The following is a 25,467-nucleotide window of genomic DNA, read 5'->3' on the forward strand; positions in this document are numbered from 1 at the left end:
ACAGGGAAAGAAGGAATCACACATGATAGAATAGGAGATAATCGCCACAACCAATACGTAATGTGATTATTTTTTGTTTTTGGAAAGAAAAATAAGAGGGAGGGGCAGCGCAGCGAGGCGCGAGACCAGAAGGAAAACTACAAGCAATAGTAACGTGCCCGTGCTAACGCTACGGCAACATTTGGGTGTGCAAATTAGAACCACCAAAAGATATTATAAGCCGGTACTCCCTCAATTACATTCCAATGTTTTCCTTTATGGTTAATTACGTTGCAACTCCACTGATTACAATACAACTACCCTGTATAATTGGAATTTGCCCACGTTGTAGCATTTCTAATATAATTAACATGGGGAGTCAATTTCCAATGTTTTCCTTTGGAATTAATTTCTTGGAAGAAACCAAAGAAAACTTTTAGGAGACAATTTCCACATCATATCGTTTCTAATATAATAGTATAGTGCCCGTGTTAACGCCACAGCTTTATTTCAGGGATACACGAGTATAGTTCAACTTTGACACATAAAAAGGTTTATTCGTAAAGGAAGAATTATAGTGAAAATTTTGAGAAATAATAATACACATTCGAGAGAATCTCTACTATATTGAGAAATAGAGTAGATCTACGTGCACAATCCACATAAATCAAAGAAAGATTGTTACCTGCTTGATTGATTCAGTAAGTTTAATGCAGGATACAAGCATGTGACATAACCAAATGTTGGATCAAGAAAACGAAGAAAAATTATACAAGGTGCATCATTATATATCTATAGCAGAAGAGATTACGTTTTTATATATCGACACATCTCTACATAATGCCCATCTTATTTTAGACAATGACTAAATGGGTGCACACAATACCATTAACATAATCAACAAAACGAATCAAGGTAAACTGAAAAAAAAACAAAAAGAAACAGAATCGTGACTTAAAGATTATCAGCACGTCACTCACGGTCACCAAGACTGGGAACGCCTAATGCTTTCATCTCCCACTGCACCTTTTCTTGTCTCCATGCGAAACTAAAACAATCAATATTTTTTCCAACCCTACCTGCATGCCAAAAAAAAAAGAATTATGTCAAGTACGAAGCCAAATTATGTGCCTTGAGCAAAGATGGTGAGTAGAACTCTGACAAAGAAAACACTTTGTAGCTTGGTGTTGAGGATCTGTCGACCACTGCAGTTTATCAAGCACGGTATTTGTTAAACTGAACATCAGCTCAACCATTCAAGTGAACATGACAAGTTCTTAGATTTTGCCCAAAATACCCCTATAGAATTTGATCTGAAATTAATCAAGTTAGCAAGTCCGAAGCAACTGAAAGAAAGAATCACAAATCCGCGGCAACCTTTCAATTAGAAAATTGCATGCCTTGAAATATGAAGAAAAATGACTATCTTTTGCACTGCTTGGATTTATGCAATTTATGAAGCAAAAATTGAGACGCTAGACTCATTAGAAGGGATTGCAACCGGAGGCATCATAATCAGATTGATTTGTCACCTTATCGCGAGGGATGGGGGTATTACCGGATTTAATTAGCTTCCGGAGGGGTGGCCTTCTTGGCGCCAACACTCTTGTCGCTGATGGTTTTGTCCTTGTCATGAATTATAAGAATGGGTGAATAATAAGGTGGGTAATACACTAATACTAAAGGGTCTGGTAAGGAAGAAACGAACCTTGTTCCAATGCGTATGAGTATGAGGGGGATCAGTTTTTTGACCGGCAGACTGCTCCTTGGTCCTGGTCTTCTTAGGTGTGTGTCCAGCGTCAGCAGCATCACTGTCACTCTATAAAGTTAGCTACTTATTGCAAAAGGAAGCAAAAAAAATGCATTATCCTGTGAGCCATGCCAAGATATGTAAGTAAAAGTAATAGAAAACTAATAAATCCCCATAGCTAACACAAGGTGTTTGCCACACATAAGATAAGATTACACGGGCAGTGGAGGATTAAGGCAATGATGACGCCACTGGAATCCAAAATAAGCATTTTAGAAGGCAGCCATGTCGACCTGTATAACTAAATAAGGCTACTAAAAAACTAAAAAATAAATCTCCCTAGATAAGACAAGGTGTATGGCACACATAAGACGAGAGATTATACAGGGAATAGAGGACTAAGATAATGATGGCAGAAACTGAAATCTAAACAAAACATTCCATAAGGCATGAAGTCACTTGTTACCACGCGTGGAAGATTCTGAAGCGTGGAATGCTCACAAGAAGTTTATCCTCTCATGATCCAGACCTATTAACAACAGCAAACATAAGAAATCTGCTGGTAGAACACGCCAGCAGAGACCATATCGCACATCCTAAGGACGGGAAGAAAGACAGAGAAGGCAAAAGCAAAGCAACTCACCACAGCACCTCTTGGAATGTGACCGGCCTGCACAGATACTTTGCTGGGAACAGCCAACACCCCTTCGGCAACCATATTTTAGAATCCCAACGAAGTTGTGTTTCTTATGATGGTAAAAAATTATATGTCCCGAAGAAAACGAGGTCGAGCAAGAAATAAGCAGAATGGAGGAGGCTGGAAGCGCGCCGTAGCTCCCATCGCGTTGGACCACAGGAAGGACACGACGACGCTGGCAGCCACGACACGGCACCGCGGCGGCGGCGCGGCGCCCTGTCGCCGATGCCGCGATGCCAAGGACGGAATCGAGAAAGAGTCGCAGCCTGGCGCCGCCGGGCGTCCGCGCGTGGTGGCCAGCACCCGTCGGCCCTAAGCCCGTCGTGGCCTCCTGCCTCCATGAAACTGGCGCACGGCGGCGCGGCTAGATGCGGCCGGCAGCGTGGAACCGGCCGCGAGCGTTCGCCTCCTATTCGCCCGTTCGCGCGACTCCCGCCCGCTCGCGTGCCGGCGACGATGGCCGCGCCCCCAGCACCCTCCCGCCTGCGCCCAGCTCGGCCCAGACCACGAGGCCGTCCGCGCCCCGCCCGCGAAACCCTAGCGGACACCCTGCTCCGGACCACCCGCCGCCGCCGCCGGGTGGAAAAACCAAGGTTGCGGGAGAGAAGGGCAGAGCGAGGGGAGAGGTAGCGTGATTGGGGGGTATCGCACTGAGCGGAACGAAGACGACCCAAACATAATCGCACGAAAAAATAGGTTTACTTTTATTTTTTTAATTACAGAAGATTTAAGAGTTTCAGCCCGTGTTTAGTTAAAAAAACTTCCCAAACAATGCTACAGTATCCATCACATCGAATCTTGTGGTACATGCATGGAGCATTAAATGTAGACGAAAAAAAAACTAATTACACGGTTTGGTGGGAAATCGCGAGACGAACGTTTTGAGTCTAATTAGTCCATAATTGAACACTAATTACCAAATAAAAACGAAATTGTTACAGTAGCTAAATTCTAACTTTTCCCCAAATTAAACACGCGTTCATATTGCAAATGCTGATATTGTTCAGAGAGTGAGGAGGCGCAGTGAGTGATAGGCGCACGGACAGGGCGGGGTGCGCGTGCGGGGCGACGAACGGGGGCGGGCTGCTCGAAAGCCCCGTTGCTTCTTACGCGCGCGGCAGCCGTCCGATGCTAGCGTCCTGGAACGGACGTCCGGGCGCTAAGTCCATGTATATATGCAGACAATTTGTACATCTGCCCTATTTTCCCCAATCTCGATCAGATCTGATGTTGTGCAAGATAGGATAGGATCTTGACGTACACAAGTGGAACCAAACAAATTTGTCCCGTCACAGACTCACAGGGCGGAAATAAGGAAAGAAGTCCAGAAGATGAGTCCTGGCCCAGATAAGAGTATCCAGCTCGACCAAGCCAACGTAAGAGCTCATTTGGGCCAATACGTACATGGGCCTGAAAGCATCACTCTGCCCTGAATTGATAATTATATTTTCTACAGGAAAAAAAATCAAATATTTACAAATAATTATTTAAAGTACATGAAAATTTAGGACAGCAGACTTGTATTAATAGATTTTTATTTAAAGTGCCTCTGAGGTGGTATCAATTGTTCTTTTTTCTTGAGTACACAAAATATTTATGCATCATTTATTAACGTAGAAGAGTTTACAATATCAACACAACGTGTTTGCCAAAGCAAGCGCTCCCGACCACTTTCTCTGGAGAAACATACTACCGGGTTAAGCGATCTAGGAAGAGACAACGACAACAACACCAACACTATGGTTTAGGTTTTATTAGGCCATGTTTGGATCCACAGAACTAATAACGAACTAATAACTAGTTGACTAGTTTTTAGTCGCTGAATATCTAAACAGGCGGACTAATTATTAATTTATTAGTCATGGACTAGTTGTTAGTTCACTGGTTTACTTATAGGAGCTAATAGGACTAGGCAACCTAGATTGACCACGCCAGCATGCACCCACCCATTGCTTGGTTTCATGCTTGCATTGATCGTCCGAAGGGGGTTTTCGACTTGGCATTCGGCGTTCCCGAAGCATATTGCATTCCGTTCCTTCCAAATCTCTCTTGAGACCAAAATAACAACACATTGTAAGAGGAATAATTAGTGGTCAAAATATATTTTGTATGACTTTTTGCTAATGATGAAATACGTACGTTTATCCCACAACACTTTACTTATTGCTTAAATAACAAAGCTCATTTTGTTTGGTACGAGCGTGAACAAGGTCTTTTGATTCGGTACATATATATATACGCATGACATGCATGCATGTTTCATGCGCGCCTGCTTTGCTTATTAGTAGCACTGCCGAATAAATATAAGCTGATGATACTCTATATCGTCATCTATTGATTTTGTATCAGACGGCCGAGATTAGCTAAGACATCCGCAGGACCTTGCATTGGCCGCCGTACGTACCATGCCATGGACCATGACCCATCAGATTCAAATATGATGAGCGAATTTGATTCATGGTGGTCTTGTGGTCCAAGATGAGCGATGGCGTGACGCCGTGACATGTGGCTGCCCCTGCCCTTGCCTGAGCGATGGAGGTGAGTCCGTTGCCACCTGAGCGGGGCGTGAGGGAACGACACACATCGTCGGTAGTAGGGTGGTCGTTGCGCTGGGCAAACATATTTAAGGTTAAATATTTGTCCTAAATTATAAGGTATTCTGAGTTTTGCTTAACCTACTCCATACGTGTATGCCTTTTAAACCACATTCATGCTTGCCTTTTAAATATCATCTCATGCACAATGACTTCTATAATATGTAGCTGAAGCTGCTCATGGAGCCAAATAAAAACAAAACCTTGTCCACGAGTGAAGCATGGTTGTACCGAATGGGGCCTTAAGTTAGACAACCAAACTCCAATTAACTAGAAGCATATTTTGCGCGTTGCTGCGGAAATTACGGATTAGTGGATTGTGTAGTATGATGATGTAGACAACAAAATGCTTATGTGTCTTGCTGACATGGACATTACAATTGCATATGCTAGTGGATTTTAATTGTATGTGATAATGCATTACCTAGTTGGATAGATTGCATGTTGAGATAAATAGCTAGTAGGTTTTTGCTTTACAAGAGTATAAGATAAGATGAGAGACAAGTTAATGTTTTGCTAGACTTCTTAACTGGTCCTAAAATTGCTCGTTGTATTTTAGACATGCTCCCTTCGACCTCTTTTATGTGTGTCGTTCGCATATCGATGAGTCTAACGTACTCAACCCACATATATACAAGATATTATTATTATTTATGGTGCGTAATAAATATCATTAGATTAACTATAATTTTTTTGTAGTACACTTATTTGGAGATACAAATGTCACTGATGTTTTTTCTATAAATGTAGTGAAACTTAGCACGAAAATCTAGACAACACTGAAAAGGAGATAGAGGGAGCAGTGAACAAGTAGTTAGTTAGTATTTTTTTTCTCTAATAAGCAAAAGATTTTTGCGTATCATTATATTAAGTAGAAGAGTTTAAACATACAGACAACGCGTTTCTATCGAGCGCCGAAGGAGGTCGACCTAAACCAGCCATAGCTGGACCATCCTAGCAAAAGACCCATAGTTTCGATATTACATAAATAGAAAACAACCAAAACCAACGCAGCGGTGCGACCCAGGAGGTGGCCTTGCGCCTTCGCGGCTGCCTAGACGGGCCCTTTCCATCGTCCGAAAAGAGCGCATCCAATGCTTCGACGTTGAACGCAGTCAAGTTGCCGTCGAAGATCTTGTCAAAGGCCTCCAGCTCTAATGTTGATGACGCTGATGGTCCTTTGGTGTAGCCTATACGCTGTATGATCAGCACATCACCTCGCTTTGAAGCAGGTAGGCTTTGAGCTGCGCCTGCCAGTTAGTTAATATAATTCATAAAAAATAGTAGTTAGTTAGTATATAAAAAAAGGTGTGTAGTAGTATTAGTAACCCACCAAACAGTAAAGTCAAAGGGAGAAGTAGTGGCAGCATGGATGCTAGATGCATGGCATGGTGGTCTTGTGGTCCAAGATGAGCGTGCAGGCAGGCAGCAGCAGCTACGGCTGTACTAATCATGGAGCACTGAGCAGGTAGCCGCACGTCGTCGATCCCTGCAGCAGCAGGCGTCAGGCGAGATGAATGGTGAGAGACTGAGATCACAGATCAGAGCACCTGCTGCAGCGCATTTCCGTATTGCCGTGCACGAAGCAGCCGTTGCGGCCGTCGCAGGGGACAGCGTGACGACAGGAGCTCAGGATCCGATCGGAGCGAGCGCGCGGGACCCACCCAGGCAGCTGGTTTCAGGCTCTCCTTCGATTCGAGTTGACCAAGGTAGGGGAGTAGCAACCACAACCACGCACGTCCTCCCTCCCCCGCCGTCGTCACCAACCAACCACGACCACGCATCGCCGTCGTCGCCGTCCCGGCCGGCGGTTTCCAAACCACCACTATCTCTGCTCGCGGTTGCGTCTCCATCTCTCTCCATTTGACAGTGGCAGGCTGGCAGCCACGCGCACGCACGCACGCACGACGGCACGAGGCACGCCAACCGACCGACCGCCAGAAAGCAAAAAATCTTGGGTCAAATCATCTTTTCTTGGAGCCTCAGCCCTCAGCGTCTGCGTCCGTTTGATTTGATTTTGGACGCTTCCAAGCCCCAAAACGGCTGCCTCGGTTTCCGTGTACGATTGCCCATTGCTACACATATTTGTCTCACTACTTACTTGTACTATTAACTTATTATCACGATCAACGACATCAAAGCATGTTGTTCAGCTCTTGGCCTCTTCCTCCTGTCTGCATCTGACACTGTTTTGGAGGTTTCTGCCTGCACTACTCGCTAGCTGTTCCATTCCAGCCTTCATTAGAACAAGCTGTTTCAAATAAAGCTTTTCATTTCCAGCTACTTCATTCCCAGCTTACCTTACCTTAGCTCCCGGTGGTGGTTCCTAGAGCAACCAACAACCATTGTCCCCGCTTTTGGATATCCATGGAGGAGTTTATTTCTTAACACAGCACGATGCAACACTTGTTGACAGCCTGCTTCCTAGGCTTATATATATAGCTAGGCAGGTTAGTTTATTCGGTTCTTGGCAACTTTCATTGCTTCCTTGGTGCAGTGTGGAGACAGCTCGTCAAACCCCAATTTTTCTGAAGCCTCTTTTGCTCCCCTTCCTCCAGCTATTCATCCCTTCTCATGCCTCCCACCAGCTAGCTGCTCCCCATCATGTAAGATCTCCAGACTCTCTGCCTTCCCTGCCCTGTTCTAAAGTTCCATTGTTCATGATTCGTCTTTTTTCTTTTGTTTCGTCGCTGATCGATTGATTGTATCGAAAACAAAATGGTGTGCGTTCTCCGCAAGGGCCATTTGAATTAGGATATAGCCTATTATTCGAATATTCCTGTGGTTGTGCAAACATACGCGAACCGCCGTCCTACACTCCTACTGTCTCTTGTCCACTGGTTTGAGGAGCTTTTTCTGTGGGTTGTTTCATTTTCACCAGCATGTTAAAAAAGAAATGTTTCTCAAGATTCAGAATTTCTTAATGACATGTTGATGGCACCAGCAGCAGCAGTTGTGCCTGTATCCATATAGCTGTTTTAAACCTGTCTGCTTAGTCAACTGCTTCTGTTCCATTGGACCGGATCACCACCACAAATTTGGATGACATGTCCAACAAGTAGATTTTTCCTCTGAGGATGGACCATACATGCTTCGTCGTCGTGCATGCCACATTTTTGGTAAAAAAAAGTTTTTGAAACAGTCATGACGTATTTTGTGGCAATTTGCTTTTTTTCCTTTTGTAGAGATGTTTTTTAGTTCAACTAGTTCTTTTGCTGTCAGCTGCTCGGTTGAATTTTTCCACTCTGTTCATTCTATTCTGTGAGGTATCTTTTTTTTTCTCGCGCGTAATTCTGTGAGGTATCTTGCAGAAGACAAACACTGTTCTGTTTGGTGATCTGCTGAGATTCTTATGTCCAGTTAGGTTCATATTACTGTTTGAAGTAATGTTTCCAAATGAGCTGCTGGTGCCTTTTCACTTTCTCGTTGAGCCTTTGAATTTCTTTTCGCTCCAGTCTTTGTCCAGAAGAACAAGTCTTTGAAATCCTTGTGGCTACCTTCCATTTCCTATTTTCATCACCAGACTCTTCTGTTTGGTTTCGTGTAATGCTAAAACTTCTGCCTACCTAACCTGACTTGTTCTGAAAACCTTCTGCAGGCGTTGTCTTTGTTTTATGAGCTGTTCATTTCAAGCTGAGTTCAGGCATGGACAAGAGTACCAGCAGAAGGAAGAAGAAGGTAGCATCTTTTTGAGAGTTTTCCTTCTCTTTTTTTGAGAGTTTTCCTTATCTTTTTTTTGTCTCTCCATTCCAGTTTCTCTTTCCAAAACTTCATGGAACAAAAGGTGGGAATGCCTCACCAAGACATAGCACCACAGAGTACTGCATCGACTCCACAGGTTTTTACCAAATCCTTTCTAACAGCGAAGCAACCATTTTTTTCTCCTCTCGAGTAATCCATGAGGATAAGAAAAATTCTATTGCCTACATCCCAAATATTATGTATCGAAAGTACTGTAGTGTATAAATTGCTGATATGATTTCAGTCAAATTCAGACAATACTGTTGGTTTTTTCAGTTGATTTGAAAGAGTCCCCAGAACGGTCGACAGTGGCTTCCCCGTCAGCATCATCCTCATCCTTCTTCAAAAGTCTTTCAGGTACGTATTTATCCCATTCTGCTCCATTAATTCTACTCCTCTACTTTCAGTCATTGATTAGCTTTTATCTTTCCATGTGTTATCTTAAACTCTTTTGACCCTGAAGTCTAAGCAAGGTTTCCCTTTCCATTTTCTAACTTCATCTTGTTCCAAATAGAAAATAGAAGTCTAAAATTCGGCGGTTTCGGTTCTCCTGCAACAGCCAGTACTACTCATATGGAAGCTTTCAGGTGAGCATAGTCGTCAGTCAAGTCATAAGTTTCCAATGGCTCTACTTTTCTATACATGATTCAGATCTCTTTATTTCATTAGCTCAAATTGAGATATTTTACTCTGGCTTGCGTTGCTCTTATCATAGGGTATTTGCAGCCACATGGAACGTCGCCGGAAAGACCCCGGACAGGGGTCTCAATCTGAATGACTTCCTGCCTTCTGATGACTACTCAGACATTTATGTGCTAGGGTATGCTCATATTTAAGCATCACAAAACTGCATTATTGTTATTGTCTTATCCGATTGAGATTTCTGTGTCTTCTGCACAATCACAATGCATATCTTCAGGCATCACATCTTCAGACATCACAGTCTCTAACACGTATGCTATCTTTTCGGCTTAAATCGTTGTCATTTTCATGTCTCTAGAACCACGAGAGATTTCAGCACATTTAATGTTGTGCTCTTGATCTTCCTATCGTTCAATCTGCAAACCAATCACGATTTTTCCTTGTGGTTATCCTGCATTTCTTATTCCACTGAGTCTAGCACTGGCAGCTGTCTACTCATTAAACTAATAATTCCATCATACTGGAAAATCAGTTATCGTAGTAACACGATCGGCAGATTAATGTAACAAGCAAGATTACAATTTTAGTTTCATGGAGTATTGTAATTTTAATCCATAGACTAAGTTAATCAACCACATTTAGTTTACTTGGAAGTTTAATTTGAAGCAGTTTTAACTTGGTAGGATCTTTTTCCCGCCATAATTGGAACCAATACGATGCAGGTTCCAAGAAGTGGTGCCCCTGAACGCCGGCAACGTCCTGGTGATCGAGGACAACGAGCCGGCGTCGAGATGGCTGGCGCTCATCAACCAGGCGCTGAGCCGGCCATCGCCGCCCTCCGACGCCTCCGCCGTCTTGGAAGCTTCATCCAGCGGCTACTCGTTCAGCCGGTCCCTGGACACGGCCGCGGCGGTGGCGCCGTCCCCGGCGGCGTCGGCTCTGCAGACGCCAAGCTCCAGCCCACTGGACCCTTCCCGGTTCCACAAGTCCTCCAACAGGGAGATCCGGCGCGCCGGCATCACCCTCGGGCGGCGGCTCAAGGTGTGCACCTGCCCATCGTCGGACCACCTCCACCGGCCGCCGCGGAGGAGGCCGCCGCATTGCAGGGCGACCTGCCTGATGGGCTGCGGCGGCGGCAGGAGCGCGAGAGCCGCCGCCGTGGAGGGCGACTCGACGACGTCGGACGACGACGAGGAGGAGGACGAGGAGGTCTGGGCCAGCAGCTTCGCGGCGTCCAACGTGATGACCAAGAGCCCCGCCGCCGCCGGGGCGGCTGCGGGGGCCGCGGTGGCGGGGCAGCGCGAGAGCTACTGCCTGGTGGCGTGCAAGCAGATGGTGGGGCTGTTCGCGACGGTGTGGGTGAGGCGCGGGCTGGTGCCCCACGTCGGCCATGTACGCTTCTCCTGCGTCGGCCGCGGCATCATGGGCTACCTCGGCAACAAGGTCGGTCAGCTGTCTGCCTGAACTCTGAACCGCCACGACATTGCCATTTGCACGCCGCCGCCGCCACCGCCGTCGTCAAGATCAAGTGATGCCATTTTGCTTGTGCAACTGCAGGGGTGCATCTCGGTGAGCATGTCGCTGCACCAGACGAGCCTGTGCTTCGTGTGCAGCCACCTGGCGTCGGGGGAGAAGGAAGGCGACGAGCTGAGGCGGAACTCCGACGTGGTGGAGATCCTCAAGAACACGCAGTTCCGCCGCCTCTGCAAGCGCTCCGGCCGCCGGATCCCCGAGCGAATCCTCGACCACGAGTAAGTAGCTACCCTGCTCATCCACTTGGATCGATCGATCGATCGGATAAGTAAGCTGACTGACGACGGGCGCAGTCGTGTGATCTGGCTAGGCGATCTCAACTACCGGATTGCTCTGAGCTACACGGAGGCTAAGAAGCTCGTCCAGGCCAACGACTGGGGCGCTCTCTTCGAGAAGGATCAGGTAACCAGCCAACCCAAGCTCATTCGACCTGTCAGAGCTCTGCATGCAGGCATGTGTGTCAGTCACGGAGCATTCTGAAATCTGAACAACTGAGCAGCTCAAGACTGAAAGGGAGAGCGGGGTCTTCCGAGGGTGGAACGAGGGCAAGATCTTCTTCGCCCCTACTTACAAGTACTCGTGGAACTCCGACACCTACGCCGGCGAGGACGTGGCGTCCAAGAAGAAGAGGAGGACGCCGGCATGGTGAGTGAGCCTTCGCCTTCCGTTCCGACTTCCGACAACAGAAAATGTTCATGTGTGTTTTTTCAGAAAATGTTCAGTGTGCATGCCTGATGGTGACCAAACCCAAAAAAAATTCTGCCTGCAGGTGCGACCGGATCCTCTGGCACGGGGAAGGGATAGTGCAGCTATGCTACATCCACGGCGAGTCCAAGTTCTCCGACCACCGCCCCGTCTGTGGCGTGTTCATCGTCGAGGCCGCGGTCCCCAACAACAACAACAGGCTTGTCAAGTTCGCGTCAGGCCCCAACATGAAAGTTGGCGCGGAGGAGCTCCTGCTCGCCTCCAAGTAGCAGACATGTAGCAAGTGCATGGAATGCTTGTTCCAGGTACTTGAAACATTGTGTGCACTGCTGAAGTGCTGAGATCAGGAGATGTGCATGCAGGGGAGGCAACTGGAAGGAAGCATGTCCTGAAGAGCTTGGTAATGACTTGGTGGGTGTTGAGTGTTGACCATAGTGTACTGCAAACCAGTCTAGAGACTCAATTAGGCTAACTGAAAATTATCCATTGTTCATTGTTATTTCAAGAATCAAGATTGTTCCCTTACACACAGGGCCAGAAACCAAAGGGTTCCCAAGAACATAAGTACATGAGTACAGGATTGATGCCATATCTTGATTCTATGGGCTGTGATTCATTTGGTTTAATTTGTGTCAAGGTTGAGGAAACTAGTAGCACAGTCATAATAACTTAACTGATGTTTCTCCATTTCAAAAGAAAAAATGCAGTCATATGCATCTCTGTACTCTGTCCATACATGACTGCCAGCATGTAAATCTATAGAAGCATGAAAGGCTTTCATTTGGTACCAGATCATTGAGCTCTTCAGTGTTCACCAATTGCTGCTACTGTAATGCTCAAATACTACATATCGGTTGGTTTGTTATATTCCACGTTGCGAAACTCATGCTGACTCAAGAAACACATCAATTGTAATTCCATTTAACATAAAACTGGCAATTTCATTTCACAAGGTCGACATAGTCCATAAATAGTTGCATAAACAGCTATATATGGAGTATGATATTGTACTTCCTCTGACATATTCAAATCACTTAATTGTTGATATCGATGCACAATTTTAAGACCGACGTTTCCTTCGAGCGTGGTCGATCTTCATTCCTTTTTCTCGGCATTCAGTACTGCAGAAAGCGCTTTCTCCCCTGCAGCATCAAGTAATCAAACAGAAGGAAGGAGCAAAATCTCCAACTCCAAGGCTGAGGAAAAATAGAAGTACCCCTCCGTTGTCAAACTTCTCTAGCTTTAACCAAGTTTATAGAGAAAAAATACACAAATATTTACAACATCACACTAGTTTTGTTAGATACACCATGAAATATGTCCTGATGATACTTTTATTTGATATTGTAGATGTTAATATATTTTCTATAAACTTGGTCAAAGTTAGACAAGTTTGACTTAGGACAAACCTAAAACGACTTACAATTTGAAATGGATTGATACCTAAGTGGAGTAGCATTTCTTACGGAGACTGGTAGTAGTAGAAGATTGAACAATATATAAAACGAATAGAATTCTTTCTTATGAAAAGTAACCTGAATAAACCTCCTTGCATGAATAGAACATGTCAAAAATTAAGAATCAACACATGTTCTGATCAAAAGTAACTTGATTAAACCTCATTGCATGAATAGACATCACAAAATATAAGAACCAACATGTAGCAATCACAGATCAAAAGCTAACTTGATTAAAGGTACAAAACTGAGCATAACAACCAGAAATCAGGGAAAAAAACTATAACTTTATCGATAAATATCTAGCTAGGTACCAAGGCAAAGCCAAGAAACATACTTGTAAATGTAGATGTCAACCTCTGGGCCAAGTGTGCGGTTGCATGAAGCACAATACTGAAGAAAGCGCAGGGGTTGCATCTGCATGCCTGTAGATGGCACTGAACGAACACATATGCCAGTCTCAATGTGGTGACCGTGTGTTTCATCCTTACCTGTTTCTGCCGTCTGAGCAAGATTCTGCGACATTGAGGGTGTGGTGCTCATTGTGAGTGAGCGGTTTAAGCTTTCTAATGGAATAACATAGTAATGCTTTATTTATAATTTATTAGTTTGTGTGCTTCTCTCTACTTCTCTAGCTATGTCCTTCTTGTCAGGTTGCCTGTCTCACTGTTTTCAGTATAGGAAGTGAGAGAATGGTATGTCCGCGCAGTGCTAGTGGATTAGTGATCCATAAGAGTCGGCAGGCACACTTTTTTTCCTTTTTAAGGGAAAGAGGACATGGTAGGTGCCATTTCTATAGGTTGATTGATGACGCTGACATGATGGGACACTAGTCTTCTTCTTGGTAAGCATGGTCATGTTAGCAATGCAGATGCAGTAATGCACACCATAGTAACAGTCAGTAACCAGTTAAACTGCTTTATTTTGCAACACTCAAGTACGATTTTGAAATGTTTGAAGATTAACTGAAGCATATGTCGGAAACTGCGTTAAAAAAAAAGCATATGTCTTGCAGCAAACAGTCCTAGTCGGCACAGGCATTTGGAGACCATTATAGCCTTGAGGTAGGTTGTATAGTTGAAGAGCTGTACTTTCTGGATCATCTCCCTTCATCAAATTTTCATGGGGATGGGGTGACAACTGACAGGATTTGCCTACATGAACATTACTATGCCTGGGCCAACTCACTGTAGTTGATGCGTTGTTTCTTGAAGAGAAGTTATTTGATTTTGTAACTTATGTTGGAAATGACTATTCATTCCAACTTTTGTTAGTTGGTATACTTATTATCAATCTGATAATTGAGAAACCGCAAGTTCTTTTCAATAGGGAGAGAAAGATACAATCTCGCTGTCAACACATAACATCATCATCGATGGCCCTTTTCAGATGTTACTTTACTCCACTGTTTTGATTTCGTTTTCCTTGTCTTTATCCTACAACAAAACGACGAGGCACTGAGGTCCCGATTCCTCGAGACCACCATTTTACTTACATATGTACTACATACAACGATGATTGCCCATGTTCATGTCCTCCTATTCAGCATTCGCCAAAGCCAGGAATTGCAAACAAGTGACCACGTTGGTTAAAGATTTATGATCCTAGAATTGTGGGTTGCAGTTGATTTGATTGTTTGTTCCAAGATCAATATTTTAAATTCAAGTTCACAAAATTTGGGTAATTTGTTATCACAAAAGGCGAAAATCTTAAGCAATTTGTAAACGTTGGGTAAAAAACGTGCGGTTGAGATGAGACTCACCAGGTAACACTCCCGAGCTCCAGTGAACTCCCTTCCAGGCCGCAGGTCCCACAGATGGAGCAGACGGGATGGCGACCTGTGGCGGCGCCGGGGCCGGCCAATGTTAGCAACCTCGCCACGTATGCGGCTGTCACGTTCCTCCACCGCCAGGGGCAATCCCTCGTCTTGTAAGCCGCGGGCCCCGATGGCCAGCAGCAGCAGCCCTGGTGCATCGTGGTCGCCCTCCCCGGCGGCGCCTACGAGAGGCTGGACGGCGCGACGCTGTCGTTGGCGGAGCCCGAGTCCGACGCCATCGCCCCGGTGGCGACGAGTCCGGCAGTCAACGGCGTCGAGGAGACGCTGGAGGGCTGCGCTTGGCGAGGGAGGACGGCACGCCGGCTCCCCGTGGAGGGGATATCTTCATTCGCCAAGCACGCCTGTTTAACTTGTACATATAATACTGTTTGTGACTTATCTGATGGCAAATTGGCTTTTAGTATTATCAAAGATAATCTCTCATGTTTTTCTATCTCAACATCTGCAAAATTTTCAATTTCCGTGCGAAGTTAGACCGTTGCTTCATCGGTCATCACGCTGAAACATTATAACGATTATAGACAATCGAAAGGACAGACGGGTTGCAAGGTGATATCAGAAGAGTGTGTTGTTTTTCAACATAAGTTTTTGGTGACAGACTTTCATTTTCAGGTGCGTGCCCGTAGGGATAAACAAGCTAAGATTGAAAGAATAAAGTGATGGAAATTGAAAGGGGAGACGTCAGAGGTATTCAGAGAAATGGTTATCAAATAGGGTTCTTGGAAGGAGGAAGACGACATAAACAACACGTGGGAGAAGATGACAACCAACATTTGGAAGGTGACCTCAGAGGTGTGTGGAGTAACCAAAGAAAGTGGAGGCGAGGCTAAAGATGCTTGGTGGTGAAACGAGGAAGTCCAAATGACTATTAAGGAGAAGAAAGAATGCTATATACACTTGTACCATAACAGGAGTATGGACAACATAGATAAGTACAAGGTGGCAAAGAAGACTGCAAAGCGAGCTGTAAGTGTGGCAAATGGTAGAGCGTACGAGGATCTTTACCAACATTTGAGTACGAAGAAAGGAGAGAAGAACATTTATAGGATGACTAGGGTTCGTGAGAGAAAGACAGGAGATTTCAACCAAGTTAAGTGCATTAAGGAAGAAAGGGAGAATCTCTTGGTGAAGGAAGATAAGATCCGACATCGATGGCAAGAGTATTTTGACAAATTGTTCAACGGTGAGAATACGGACACAACCTTTCAGTTGGATGACTCTTTTGATGACACCAATAGACGCTTTGTGCGGAGAATCCAAAAATCTGAGATCAGAGAGGCGCTGAAAAGGATGAAAGGAGGTAAGGCGATGGGACCGGATGGTATCCCAATCGAGGTGTGGAGATGCCTCGAGGACATAGCTATAGTATGGCTAACCAAGCTGTTCAACCGTATTTTTCGATCGAACAAGATGCCTGATGAGTGGAGGAGAAGTATATTGGTACCGATCAACAAGAATAAATGGGATATTCAAAGTTGTACTGATTACCGAGGAATTAAGTTGATGAGTCATACTATGAAGCTATATGAGAGAGTTATTGAGCATTGCTTGAGAGCAATAACGCGGGTCTATGAACCAATTTGGTTTCATGCCCGGAAGGTCAACCATGGAAGCCATTTTCTTAATAAGACAAGTTATGGAGTGGTATAGGGAGAAGAAGAAGGAACTACACATGGTTTTTATTGATTTGAAGAAGGCTTATAATAAATATCAAGGAACGTTATGTGGTGGGCTTTGGACAAATATAAAGTCCCAATGAAGTACGTTGGGCTCATTAAGGACATGTACAACAATGTTGTAACTAGAGTTCGAACAAGTGATGGAGACACGGATGATTTCCCGATTAGGATAGGACTACATCAAGGGTCAGCTTTTGAGCTCTTATTTGTTTGCCTTAGTGATGGATGAGGTCACAAGGGACATATAAGGGAACACCAAGGCCCCTTGGTGTATGTTTTTCGCAGACGATGTAGTGCTAGTTGATGAAAGCCGGACAAGAATGAATCAGAAACTAGAGTTATGGTAGGAGACTTTGGAGTCCAAAGGTTTTAGACTCAGTAGAACTAAAACTGAGTATATGAGATGTGACTTCGACACTACTACTCGGGAGGAGGAAGATATTAGTTTGGAAGTTCAAGTAGTACCTAGGAAGGATACATTTCGATATCTAGGATTACTGCTACAGAAAGACGGGGATATTGATGAAAATGTTAACCATAGAATCAAAGCAGGGTGGATGAAGTGGCGGCAAGCATCTGGTGTCCTATGTGACAAAAGGGTACCACAGAAGCTAAAAGGTAAGTTTTATAGGACGGCGATTAGACCTGCTATGTTGTATGGTGCAGAATGTTGGCCTACGAAAAGACGACATGTTCAACAGATAAGTGTCGCGGAAATACGTATGTTGCGTTGGATTTGCGGTCATAGAAGAAGGGATCGAGTTCGGAACGATGATATACGTGATAGATTAGGGGTAGCACCAATTGAAGAAAAGCTTGTCCAACACCGGTTGAGATGGTTTGGACATGTCCAACGAAGACCTCTAGAGGCACCGGTGCGTAGTGGAATCCTAAGCCAGGATAGTAACGTGAAGAGAGGCAGAGGAAGACCGACGTTGACTTGGGTAGAGGCAATAAAAGAAGACTTGAAAGGATGGAATATACCCAAAGGCTTAGCCTTAGATAGGAGTGCTTGAAAGACAGCTATTCACGTGTCTGAATCTTGATTGCTTCTGCTGGGTTTCAACTCTATCCTACCCAACTTGCTTGGGACTTAAAGGCTTTGTTGTTGTTGTTGTTGTTGAAGAAAGCATACGATTATCACAAGCAGGTACATGCGCAATCTAGAAAAAGCATAACATCAGAGAGGCAGAACAGCACACCAACTCTTGCTAAAAATTTTATAAAATAGTAATAGTCTCAACACTTTGAACTGGAAAATGAAGTCTTGAGCCAACATTTCAGCCAATGACAGCAATATATGATACCACACCAGCGATCAATTGGTTGGTGCTAATGAGGTTGGGATGCTAATCATTCCCTTCTCTGGATGGATAAGACCATGCCGATGAATTTGTACCAGCAACAGGTCCAAGCTCCTGCAGCAGCGCAATCGTTGCCAGTTTCTTCGCCCTGAATTACCCATGTAGCGAGCTCTCCTGACATTGAAACAACTGGTGCATATCTCCCCCTGCACCAAGAGAACCAATGAACTTTTCGAGTCGGTCATAAGCAAAATCAGGTTGGGAGGGATCTAGAGACAAAAGTGAGAAGCATTTTTCAAGCAGAGCAAAACTCAGGGCATCAATAGATTCATGTGAAGCTAATGTCCATTTCCGAGCCCCCGCTACGATAAATGTTGATTGACAGCAGTCACCAATTGAATGCTATCTTTATGTTTGGATTTCCCACTGACAAAACAATATTTTCTAGGTTTGCAGGGGTAATAGACATGAACTGTAAACATTCCAACAAAAACTTAAGAAAATGCTCACCTGCATATTTCACAAGGGAAAAGTGAAAAGGTAAGGGGGAAAATGCATGAGTTATTCAGTTCCCTCTAATATTAGAAGTCCAGTGGCATTCCAAACATATCATTGATCTCTGCCATGACATCACGGGTGGTGATTGTGGGCTCAAATAGACCATCCTCAGCATCAAATTTGCAAGAATTCTTCTGATCGGCTTTGCTGGTAGGGTTATCTTTTAGGTCATCATCAGCTAATATGGAGAAACCAGAAGCTGGAGCTGTTTTTCTATCTGACAGTGCATTGGCTTTCCGCTTTGTTCTGTCACCCTTGAAGTTCAGTGGTCTCCCAAACATATTATTTATATCATCCATAGCCTCCTTTAGATTGACAGTTGGATCGACTAACCCATGGTGGCATGCATTTTCCACCTTAGGCTCATCATCAATAGTGGATCCAACAAATCTATGAATGACAGTGTCTTCTCCAAGCCCAGAACTCACAGGATGAGAACCTTCATGATATCTTGTTCCTGAATCATCTCGAACTGGACAGAGCAAAGTATTATTATCATTAGTAGGCTGCACGGTTCTAGAATTCATCTTCATACCGTCATCACTTTTCTCACATTGTTCTTCTTCATCATCTGGCAGTATTGCAAATCCTCCAACAAATGGCTTCTGGAAGTCACTTTCGCCTCGATTCTTAGATGAATCACATAATGGTCTTGGAGGAGACCTATTCTTCCTGTGGCATGTGGCATTCTGGACATTGCCATTAGCCTCATTTTCATCAACAAAGATTTCAAACGCGCTTGTTTCCTGATTCAACTTCACGTTTTCCTTATTAGAGTTCTTGTTTTGCCTCACATTTTGGTCGTTGCCATCAGGACTATCCTCATCAACAAAGATCGCAAACCCTCCTGTTTGCTGACTGAATTTCAGATGGTCTTGCTTCATGCTGTTGTTGTGAAGCACATTTGGATTACCTTTAGGTTCATCTTCATCAACAAAGATACCAAATGCACTTGCCTGCTGATCATAATTTGGTTTCTTAGGTTTTGATCGTCTCTTGAGCATTGTCTCAGGTTCCACTGGCTCAAAAAACATGCTATTGATGGCATCCATAGCCTCCTTAGTGTTTATAGTTGGTTCAACTAAGCCATGATGGCAGGCATCTTCAGTTTCTGACTTCCCAACCAATGCAGAGCCTACAAACCGTACAACTACAGTATCATCACTATTACAACGGGGCAAATTCTTTTTAGCTCCTGAGTTGCCTCTGCATAGTATACCCACTTTAGCAGGCCCTAATGGAGGATAACAACCTACTGAGGGATTGGAACCGCTTCTTGACTTTTGCATTGTATTGGATTTCAGTTCTTTACAGTTTCTGCTTTCACCTGCAACATATTTGAAAGTAAGTACGGTAACAAACAGATCAACATCTATATTATGCTTCAATTAAATTAGAAAATGTGTTGAGAAAAGAAAGGTTTGAGATAAGGAACCACAAGAAGGATTTTGTTTCTTCATTTTGTGGAAGATTGAATAATAAGCTTTTAATAGAGAGAAAAGTGACAAAGACAATATATGGTTACACCAGGAAATGATTTGTATACCCTTTTTTCACAGGCCTACCTTCAACTTGGTTCATCAGTGTAGCACTTGACTCAGCTTTCCTAGGCATTCTTTCCTGCAGCTAAAGTGCACAAATAAAAAAGGAGGTCAACAAACCCAACACTGACCATGATATAAACTGTTGTAATAGATAATTAAGTAGTATACTTTATCTTTCCTCCTCTTGTATGATTCTATGCGAAGAAGAAACTGTTCATGTGCCTTTTGCAACTCTCCAATAGGCTCTGCAAGGCTATTAATCGCTTGAGTAAGTAACCAGCTTTATTCTTAAAGGCACTATGTACTGAGATCTATTTTTTAACATGGAGCATTAGCAATCCTTCTGCCTTAATTTTTCTCAATTGTCAGGTTGGCCATGAGGCTACATAGTGTATCTCAGAAAAATGATAATATCCAGGGAAAGAGACTAAGTTGTTTTTTAAAATAATAACTACTAACTTATTCACAGTAGTTCCAGATGATGAAAGTACATGCAAGATTCAGCTAATGTGAGTTTTGCTCACACAATAACATAACAATTGTAGTAAAAGGAGATGGTATCAAAAAAAAATGAGGGTAAAAGGTTTACTTCTGGATTCCCAAACGATACATCTTCTCTGCGTCATTGATCCTCTTGTGCTTCTCATAATACAGAGCATAAGCCATATAAAATGAAGCTCTCTTGAGGCCTATTCCATTCCGCTCCATCTTCTTGAGCAATGGTTTCGCATCCGTCACATAGTCCATCTGCATGGTTAATAAATTAAACCCAGTAAGACAATGTCTTATAACATGGGGTTCAAAGCCAAATGGAGCACGGTATATATGGTTGAGCCATTTCCTCAAGAGCACGTGTCTTGTTCCACTGGCACTATGGCACAATCTAGTCTAGAGGAAAAGTTGCAGTGAGCCTATTGCGGTATTGCCGAGAGTTTTCATGACAGCATTCCCGGCGTGATAATGGCGCAATATACACTGTGTGCAAACGAAAAGCTGTGCTGTGCTGTGCTGTGGAATCCGTACATCAGACAGAAATAAATGTCCACTGAGCCAGTGCAGAATCAGGAGGCAACTCTGAACCGCCCCCAACATGTCAACTGAACCAGTGCAGATTCAGGCCACTCCGAAAAGTGAAAGCCCCCAAAGCCCTGAACCGATGACGCTGCCACAATGAACATTGAAGCGCATGGGGAGAGGAGCATTGACCAGCTGGATCCAGACGCGGAGGTATCGCGGGTCGTCGCGGTAGCGCGCGTCGCCCTGGAACTCCTGGGCGCACTTCTGCAGGAACCTGGGCAGCTTCTCCCGCAGCGTGGCCGGCGGCAGCGCCCGCTCCATCTTCCGCATCCCCCTAGAAAGCAAATCAACGGCGGAGGAGAAGGGGATCGTCAGTCGATCCGTCATCGGCGCGCAAAACACAGGGACGGAGCTTCAGGGAGACGAGAGGGAGGGAGGGAGGGAGCGGCGGGCGGCGGCGCCGTACCGGAGCCACGGGCGGAGGGGGTCGGACCCGGAGTAGGAGCGGATGTCGTCCACCACCGACGAGAGGAGCTCCTTCTCCTTCTCCTGCTCCTGCTCCGCGGCGGCGGCGGCCATGGCACCGCTCCGATTGGTGGACTCGATCGAGCGGCGGATGTTGCCTGGCTCTGGCTGTGCCGCCGCCTCCCCCTCCCCAATTCAAATGAGAAAATTGAATATTTGACACCCAATCTGCGCGCATGTGAACATTTGACATCCAATTCGCACGTCGTTGAAAATTTAACACTCTGGATACGAATTCGTTGAAAGCAGATGTTTTCTCCTTCTTTTTTCCATTCAACATTTTTTCTATTTTCTTTTGGCTTCCAAGGCAAGGTTGAATGACCAAAGTACCCATTAGCCTTATCTCTTTATGGAACGTATCTGCTGGATGAGAAGCATTGCATTCCTTCCCTCTCTCTCTCTCTCTCCAGTTTCTCTCTTTCTCTCATTGCCTCCTCTCTCTCACGAGTGAACAGAAGCTGCTAGGGTTTGGTCCTCGGACTGCAGGAGGAGCTTTGGGTGGCCGGATCAGGCCGGCTATGATCCCCTTCGAGGTCCCCCAGGGTAAGAACGCAGACCCTATCCCTCCCCTGTCCTCTCCAAGGTTGCTTTTTTGGATTTGGGGGAGAAGCATGGCTGATGCTCATGGTTATGTTCTCTCTCTTTTTTTCAACTCGGTAGGGTCGATCCGGATGGGGCATTTAAACTATGTGTTCAGGTTTCACCTTTCACAGCAAAACTAGATAATGCTAACTCAGTTGATGTTCAACGCAAATATGATGAATGGGTGGTGGACTATCGCTATTATAATTTGCAGAACTTAGAAAAAGACCTGACAATTAGGGCCAAGTGGGGAAGCAACCAGCATCCTGTAATATCTGAATTTGATATGAGCAAAGGTGGGAAAAGGAAAATAGTGGATGATAATGATTTGTTTGTTGCCTTCTCCGAAAGACTGATCGATAAGAAGATGTTTCTATATGTTGATGTGAAAGAGAAACCTGTAGAATTGGTTGCAACCTCAGTTGTTTCAAAAGCAACAGAAATCTTGAGCAATGTGGTTAATGATAATAATAGTGCACCAGTGCAATCAAGCTTTGAGCCTGCTATTGAACATGGAATTGATTGGGATAATTTAGAGATAATTCCACTTACAGAAGATAAGATTGGTAGCACAGTTCCTTTGATGAGTGAAGATGCAATGTATGAATTTCTTGGTCTTAGAGCAGAGGATGAGAGAGCAAAGAAAGCTAGCTTTGATGCTGAAAATGAAACTAATGCTGGGCCTATGGACCTAGAGGGTGCTGAGTTGCCTGTTGATGATTGTATTCCTGGTGAAGATTCTATTTTTTATGACAAGAAAAACCCTCCAATAGAAGTTGGAACCATATATGCTAGTATGAATGAGTTCAGATCAGCTGTGAGACAACATGCTATAATGGGTCAATTTGATCTTGGAACAGAAAAATCATGTACAACATTATTCAGGGGCTACTGCAAAGCCGAGGGCTGTCCATGGGCTATTGTAGCAAGGTTGATGAGTGATAAAAAGCATGTCAGGCTATACTTTGCTAACTTTTTGTGATTTTCTGATTGGACTTTTAACTAAAATTATTGATATGACAAACTTAACTATATTTTTAATTTTACTAATATATGCTATTTTGATTGGCAGGTTACTTTGAATAAGGAAGAACATTTTTGTCCATCCACTAGGAGGGTGAGGACAAAGATGGCAACCTACCATTGGGTAGCAGAGAAGGCAATCCCTTTTCTAAAGAAGGACCCAAACATGGGTCCCAAGAAATTACAAAAAGAGTTGGAGGACAAGTATCAGGTCTCAATTGGATATCATACAGTGTGCCTCGGTAGGAAGAAGGCAGCTGAACACATTGCAGAGTCTTGGAACAATTAGGTGAAGGAGAGCAAGGACCTTCCCATAGCTGATCTTGCAGACACTCTTCGGTCTAAGTTCATGGAGTTGTATGCAAAAAGGAGAAGAATTGGTGAAAAATTAGAAGGTCATGTAATGCTCCCTATTGTAGTTCGCCAACTCTATGCAATGAGTAGGCAATTGGGTCACCTACATGTCAAAGAAGGTGGAAGAAATGATGCAGAGGTGACAGAGATCACTCAGAAGCACAAGATCATAAGACACGTGGTTAATCTTACAAATCATGTATGCACGTGCAGGGAGTGGCAAGTCTCGGGGAAACCATGCCCACATGCATTAGCACTCATTACTACATGTCGAAATCCTAAGATGCAAGATTACATGCATACTTACTATTCAGTTTATCATTTTAGGATTGCCTATGGTGGTGTCATTAAACCATTGCCGGACAAAACTCAGTGGGCAAAAGTGAATCTTGGTTTTAGGGTGCTGCCACCTCTATCTAAATTGCCAGTAGGGAGACTAAGGAAGCTTAGAATTCCTGGTTGCATGGAAGATAAGGGAAACAAGAAAAGGACCAAAGGCAAGTGGCAGGTACAATGCAAGACTTGCTTTGCTTATGGGCATAGAACTGGATCCCCAAAGTGCCCGCTTACTGGAACTAAAAAGAGGTACAAAAATCTATTTTTCTGCTATTTGAGTGAAATAGATTTCTTAATCTCAACCCTTTTAATTTTACAGGAAGAGTCATGCCAAGCAAGGGAGGCCTTGTAATCCAGTTGCCTCCAACAAAGGAGATGCAACTACTGGTACACCTAAAAGGCAAAAAGGTTGATGCGCAGGAAAGTTCAACTCCCATGCCAGTTACAAGAAGGTACAATAGTTGAATCTGTACATTTTATTCTTTCCGTTTCCAAACTGAACATTTACTCTTTTTTAGCCAACTGCAATTAACCATGGAGAATATGGGAGAGACAAGTCACGTCAATATTAACCCAGGACCTGTTACAAGAAGGTAAAAATCCTTGTTCAAATGAAGGACAAATTTTGCAGCTCGTTCATCTTGCCTAAGACTTTAAGTTTTTTCAGTCAAATTGGTGGAGCAACAGATCCTATGACTACCCCAACTAGGCCAAAGAAGTCTCCAACAAAGAGAGCTATCAACAAAAAGCTGACTCCAAGGAAGAGAAAAATTTATGCCGCATGAGACAATCCAAGAATATTGTCATATCTTTTGTAATTCTAAATTCCCAGGGACATGTGCACCTAGATGATACCTCTACCTATGTTAAACTGTGAACCTCTTAAATTCCTAAGAAACCTTGTAATGTATGTGGTACTGTGGCATCTGTTTGGGTGTAATGTATGCATGATGCATCTATGGGCAATGGAGAGCCACGTGCCCTCCGGCAACGCCAGATGTACATGTACTTGTGGAACCGTGAAGGAGTAACACAACCTTGGCTCTGAATTATTTGATCCTCAGTGGCATGTTTCTGAAGTCTGAACGTGAAATGATAGTATGTGGCACCACATGAGGCGAACTTGTGCTTGTTTAATTTCCACTGTCTTTTGATTCAGAGTATGTATGTACGTTGTGTGTTGCCGTCTGAAGCATGAGCACCAAGGGAGGGAAAAAATGGATGGATAAAAGGACAAGGGTACTTGGGTCATTTAGCCTGGCCTTGAAAGCCAAAAGAGAATAGAAAAAATATTGAATGAAGAAAAGAATGAGAAAACATCTGTTTTCAACGAATTCGCATCGAGAGTGTTAAATTTTCAACGACGTACGAATTGGATGTCAAATATTCACGGGCGCGCAGATTATGTGTCAAATATTCAATTTTCTCAATTCAAATGGATGGAGCCTCCGTCTCTCCCCACTCCCCACTCCCCAGTCTCCACGGCCCACGGGCAACGGACATGGGATGGGCGGGGCCCACCGGTCAGACCCTTCAGGGCTGGCCCAGCACGGCTTGCCTCTCTGGCGTGCGGGCCCTACCTGTCATTCACCCAGCTCTGGAGCGTCAGT

The 25,467-nt window shown here is 44.3% G+C and overlaps 3 protein-coding genes and 2 long non-coding RNA genes across 8 annotated transcripts; 2 read left to right on the plus strand and 3 right to left on the minus strand.

Annotated features, from left to right (window-relative positions):
- Window positions 1-672: 672 nt before the first annotated feature.
- LOC136487521 (uncharacterized) lies at window positions 673-3,060 on the minus strand. 2 transcript variants are annotated; one of them, XR_010767293.1, is made up of 4 exons: window positions 2,373-3,060; window positions 2,196-2,258; window positions 1,688-1,790; window positions 673-1,605 (listed from the first exon to the last, which is right to left on the minus strand). It is a non-coding gene; the product is annotated as an uncharacterized lncRNA (long non-coding RNA). The 2 variants fall into 2 exon arrangements; XR_010767292.1 differs by having other exon boundaries at window positions 673-1,790.
- Window positions 3,061-7,351: 4,291 nt separating this feature from the next.
- Window positions 7,352-12,363, plus strand: LOC136487522 (type I inositol polyphosphate 5-phosphatase 10-like). The gene is made up of 12 exons (XM_066484639.1): window positions 7,352-7,470; window positions 7,579-7,626; window positions 8,619-8,698; window positions 8,774-8,858; window positions 9,038-9,118; window positions 9,276-9,348; window positions 9,477-9,581; window positions 10,126-10,846; window positions 10,961-11,154; window positions 11,230-11,338; window positions 11,436-11,581; window positions 11,706-12,363. Exons 3-12 carry the CDS (start codon window positions 8,666-8,668, stop codon window positions 11,908-11,910), a joined length of 1,752 nt encoding a protein of 583 aa, XP_066340736.1. The 5' UTR covers window positions 7,352-7,470; window positions 7,579-7,626; window positions 8,619-8,665; the 3' UTR covers window positions 11,911-12,363.
- A 267-nt stretch (window positions 12,364-12,630) lies between these two features.
- Window positions 12,631-15,276, minus strand: LOC136487523 (uncharacterized). The gene is made up of 3 exons (XR_010767294.1): window positions 14,861-15,276; window positions 13,436-13,614; window positions 12,631-12,783 (listed from the first exon to the last, which is right to left on the minus strand). It is a non-coding gene; the product is annotated as an uncharacterized lncRNA (long non-coding RNA).
- A 2,533-nt stretch (window positions 15,277-17,809) lies between these two features.
- LOC136486105 (uncharacterized) lies at window positions 17,810-21,749 on the minus strand. 2 transcript variants are annotated; one of them, XM_066482891.1, is made up of 7 exons: window positions 21,504-21,749; window positions 21,227-21,371; window positions 20,610-20,767; window positions 20,189-20,273; window positions 20,042-20,096; window positions 18,429-19,803; window positions 17,810-18,124 (listed from the first exon to the last, which is right to left on the minus strand). In XM_066482891.1, the coding sequence occupies exons 1-6, from the start codon at window positions 21,614-21,616 to the stop codon at window positions 18,500-18,502; spliced, it is 1,860 nt and encodes a 619-aa protein (XP_066338988.1). In that variant the 5' UTR covers window positions 21,617-21,749; the 3' UTR covers window positions 17,810-18,124; window positions 18,429-18,499. The 2 variants fall into 2 exon arrangements, with proteins under 2 accessions (XP_066338988.1, XP_066338987.1); XM_066482890.1 differs by having other exon boundaries at window positions 20,042-20,102.
- Window positions 21,750-21,954: 205 nt separating this feature from the next.
- LOC136486108 (uncharacterized) lies at window positions 21,955-24,900 on the plus strand. 2 transcript variants are annotated; one of them, XM_066482894.1, is made up of 6 exons: window positions 21,955-22,105; window positions 23,217-23,720; window positions 23,849-24,106; window positions 24,177-24,309; window positions 24,376-24,450; window positions 24,525-24,900. In XM_066482894.1, exons 3-6 carry the CDS (start codon window positions 24,055-24,057, stop codon window positions 24,640-24,642), a joined length of 378 nt encoding a protein of 125 aa, XP_066338991.1. In that variant the 5' UTR covers window positions 21,955-22,105; window positions 23,217-23,720; window positions 23,849-24,054; the 3' UTR covers window positions 24,643-24,900. The 2 variants fall into 2 exon arrangements, with proteins under 2 accessions (XP_066338991.1, XP_066338990.1); XM_066482893.1 differs by having other exon boundaries at window positions 23,217-24,106.
- The last annotated feature ends 567 nt before the right edge of the window (window positions 24,901-25,467 follow it).

This window comes from Miscanthus floridulus, chromosome 10, assembly GCF_019320115.1.
Source record: "Miscanthus floridulus cultivar M001 chromosome 10, ASM1932011v1, whole genome shotgun sequence".
Lineage (NCBI taxonomy): Eukaryota > Viridiplantae > Streptophyta > Magnoliopsida > Poales > Poaceae > Miscanthus > Miscanthus floridulus.

Excerpts from the sequence above, each read along its gene's own strand:
- LOC136487522 (XM_066484639.1), top strand. The coding sequence starts at position 8,666 with ATGGACAAGAGTACCAGCAGAAGGAAGAAGAAG. Across the intron at positions 9,119-9,275 it reads CTTCTTCAAAAGTCTTTCAG|AAAATAGAAGTCTAAAATTC; the intron begins GTACGTATTTAT and ends TGTTCCAAATAG. Across the intron at positions 9,349-9,476 it reads ACTCATATGGAAGCTTTCAG|GGTATTTGCAGCCACATGGA; the intron begins GTGAGCATAGTC and ends CTCTTATCATAG.
- LOC136486105 (XM_066482890.1), bottom strand. The coding sequence starts at position 21,616 with ATGGCCGCCGCCGCCGCGGAGCAGGAGCAGGAGAAGGAGAAGGAGCTC. Across the intron at positions 20,274-20,609 it reads TATCGTTTGGGAATCCAGAA|CCTTGCAGAGCCTATTGGAG; the intron begins GTAAACCTTTTA and ends AGCGATTAATAG. Across the intron at positions 20,103-20,188 it reads ACAAGAGGAGGAAAGATAAA|CTGCAGGAAAGAATGCCTAG; the intron begins GTATACTACTTA and ends TGTGCACTTTAG.
- LOC136486108 (XM_066482893.1), top strand. The coding sequence starts at position 24,055 with ATGGGCATAGAACTGGATCCCCAAAGTGCCCGCTTACTGGAACTAAAA. Across the intron at positions 24,310-24,375 it reads CCCATGCCAGTTACAAGAAG|CCAACTGCAATTAACCATGG; the intron begins GTACAATAGTTG and ends ACTCTTTTTTAG. Across the intron at positions 24,451-24,524 it reads CCAGGACCTGTTACAAGAAG|TCAAATTGGTGGAGCAACAG; the intron begins GTAAAAATCCTT and ends AAGTTTTTTCAG.